General features: G+C 47.2%; 1 protein-coding gene across 1 annotated transcript; it reads left to right on the top strand.

Annotated features, from left to right (window-relative positions):
* Positions 1 to 429: 429 nt before the first annotated feature.
* On the top strand, positions 430 to 2,925 carry LOC121602416. Its single transcript, XM_041931181.1, has 2 exons — positions 430 to 2,625; positions 2,749 to 2,925. The coding sequence occupies exons 1-2, from the start codon at positions 730 to 732 to the stop codon at positions 2,923 to 2,925; spliced, it is 2,073 nt and encodes a 690-aa protein (XP_041787115.1). The 5' UTR covers positions 430 to 729.
* The last annotated feature ends 336 nt before the right edge of the window (positions 2,926 to 3,261 follow it).

The following is a 3,261-nucleotide window of genomic DNA, read 5'->3' as shown; positions in this document are numbered from 1 at the left end:
GTTTGCTATGACCTCGCGTTTGTGCTTAAATTGTTTACGCGATAATCATATGGCTCGAGATTGTCCATCACAGTACAAATGCCGTTACTGTAATGCCGCACACCACACAAAATTGCACTACGCACATAACAGCCAAGCTTCCACTACACCACAGCATCACGCTCACCATAACCCAAATTTCACTGCACCTCAGCAACACACACACAACACCACTAGCGATCACACAGCCACAAACAATACACAACGCACATTTGCAGCAGCATTGCAGCATGCACCCGAACAAGTCATACTGCAAACTGCTATGATAAATATCATAGACGATTTCGGAATAGCACATCCTGCGCGGGCGCTGTTGGACAGCGCATCGCAACCGAATCTAATAAGCGATCGACTCGCTCATCGCTTACGGCTGAAGAAAGTAATGTGAACATTACCGTCATTGGAGCAGGACAAGCTACAAAGACAGTACGGGAGTCCGTACAGGCACAGATTGTCTCTCGATCCAGTTCGTTCACTGTGAACACTGAGTTGTTGATTGTTGACAATTTGATTGCAAATCTACCAACGCGCGACATAGACATCAGCGATTGGAAGATACCACCTGGTTTCGCTTTAGCAGACCCTCTGTTCAACAAAGCTGCTCCTGTAGACCTCATTCTTGGTGCTCGTCATTACCACACTTTCTTTGAGAATGCAACTCAGTTCCGTCCTGCACCTCATCAGCCCGTGATGATAGACAGCGTTTTCGGCTGGGTAATGACTGGTCCAACTGGCAGTGACAATTCTTCACCTAAAACCGATCCCACCGCATCATATACAATCGTCTGTATGGCATCCTTGGAGGATTCGTTACAAAGATTTTGGCAATTAGAAAATTTAACCATGAATGATGGATACTCACCAGACGAACGACATTGTGAATCGTTCTATAAGCATACCACCAAACGTGACGATAGTGGTAGATATATTGTTCGCCTACCGAAACAGCCCGACTTTGATGCAAAGCTCGGCCTTTCTAGACCTCAGGCCATTCGTCGTTTTGAGCTTCTCGAGCGGAGATTGGAACGAGATCCAGCACTTCGAGAAGCGTACCAAGACTTTATGAAGGAGTACTTAGCACTGGGTCACATGTCTCCTATAAGCACTGATTGTGATGATACAGCTGCTTATTATTTACCACACCATCCAGTTTTTAAAGCGTCAAGTACCACCACAAAGGTCAGAGTAGTTTTTGATGGCTCGGCTAAAACGTCAACTGGCTTTTCGCTGAATGAAACTCTGCGGGTTGGACCCATAGTTCAGGATGAACTCATCGATATTATTTTGCGTTTCCGCACCTATAAGATTGCTGTCGTAGCTGATATCGCCAAAATGTATCGACAAATTGTGCTGCATCCGGATGATCGACGATTGGTTCGCATTTTCTTCCGTTTCTCACCGCAATCGCCGATTGAATTGTACGAGCTGAATACTGTGACATATGGTTTGTCTCCATCATCGTTCTTGGCCACTCGTACATTGCTGCAGCTTGCGGAAGATGAAGGTGCTGACTTTCCACTAGCTTCACCCGCACTGAGACACAATTTTTATGTAGACGACTTCATTGGCGGAGCTAACAGCGTGAGTGAAGCTCGCGAGCTTCGTCAGCAACTTTCCGAGTTACTCTCCAAGGGCGGGTTTGAACTCCGGAAGTGGACATCCAACTGTTTAGGCGTACTAAGTGGTTTACCAGCAGAGCATATCGGTACACAGTCATCACTGCAGTTTGTGCCGAACGAGACTGTGAAGGCACTTGGTATCGCATGGAAGCCCGAACTAGATGTTTTGTGCTTTGAGTCGACTGCAATAATGGAAACCGCCAACCTCACCATGCGATCCATATTGTCAAACATTGCTCGAATGTTTGATCCACTTGGATTGATCGCTCCAGTCATCATACGCGCGAAATTGCTAATGCAGGAGTTGTGGCTGCAGAAAATCGGATGGGACGATCCGGTCCCTGTACACATCTGTAACAAATGGAAATCGGTTACTGACGACTGGAAGGATTTGGAAAGCTTCAAAAGCGAACGGTATGTGCTCTTACCTAACTCTAAAATACAGTTCCATACATTTGCAGACGCGTCAGAAGTTGCTTATGGTGCCTGCATTTATGCGCGCTGTGAGGACCAGCAGGGACGAGTACGAGTCAGCCTGCTCGCGTCGAAATCGCGTGTAGCTCCACTAAAACGAGTTACATTACCAAGATTGGAGCTCTGCGCGGCCGTGTTAGGAGCACATCTTCATCATCGTGTTAGACGCGCTATGGGAATCGACACAACCGAATCGTTTTTCTGGTCGGATTCGACGGTAACGCTAAACTGGATAGCGTCTCCACCCAACACCTGGAAAACATTCGTGGCGAATCGTGTTGCTGAGATCCAGAACTATTCGCACCCTCGTCAATGGAAACACATTCCCGGTTCATCGAATCCCGCCGATCTGGTGTCTCGAGGGATGTCAGCAGCTGAAATGCTAAAAGGATCGATTTGGAGCTGTGGTCCTGAATGGTTGGCGCTATCCCCCTCCAAATGGCCAATGTCAAATCCATCACTGACTGCTGAAACGGATATGGAAATTCGTCAGGTGAGTGCTGTAGTTGCAAGTATACAAACCACTCACCATTGGTTCAATTTGTCGTCGTCCTACACCAAATTGGTACATATAATTGCATACTGCACACGTTTCATACACAACACAAAACACAAGACACGTACACTACAGTCATCACAAGTTACCTCAGCAGCATTACCGATCACCCCTGAGGCTATAGAAGCAGCTAAAATCGTGCTTTGTAAACTGGCACAAGAGCACGAGTTTTCATCAGAGATCCAACTGCTGAAAAGGGAGAAATGGTACGAAAACAATCACCTCTACGGCGATTGAATCCGTTTCTCGACAACGATGGAATATTACGAGTAGGAGGCCGCTTGAAACTTGCACAGCTACCGTACCAGTTCAAGCATCCCATCCTGCTTCCCAAAAACCATCAGCTGGCTCATCTCATCGCGGTGCACATACATGAGAAGCTGATGCATGGCGGGGGAAGACTACTACTTTCCCGGATACGTGAGGAATATTGGCCACTCGATGGACGTCGGCTAGTAAAAAACGTAGTGAGGAATTGCTTTCGTTGCATTCGTCAGGATCCGCAGCTGACACAACAACAAACTGGTCAACTCCCGTATGAACGCATCACCCCGAGCCGGCCGTTTTCCATAA

Source organism: Anopheles merus, unplaced genomic scaffold (genome assembly GCF_017562075.2).
Source record: "Anopheles merus strain MAF unplaced genomic scaffold, AmerM5.1 LNR4000445, whole genome shotgun sequence".
In the NCBI taxonomy this organism is placed as follows: domain Eukaryota; kingdom Metazoa; phylum Arthropoda; class Insecta; order Diptera; family Culicidae; genus Anopheles; species Anopheles merus.
This window is presented reverse-complemented; position numbering and strand designations above follow the sequence as displayed.

Excerpts from the sequence above, each read along its gene's own strand:
- LOC121602416 (XM_041931181.1), top strand. The coding sequence starts at position 730 with ATGATAGACAGCGTTTTCGGCTGGGTAATGACTGGTCCAACTGGCAGT. Across the intron at positions 2,626-2,748 it reads CGGATATGGAAATTCGTCAG|ACACGTACACTACAGTCATC; the intron begins GTGAGTGCTGTA and ends ACAAAACACAAG.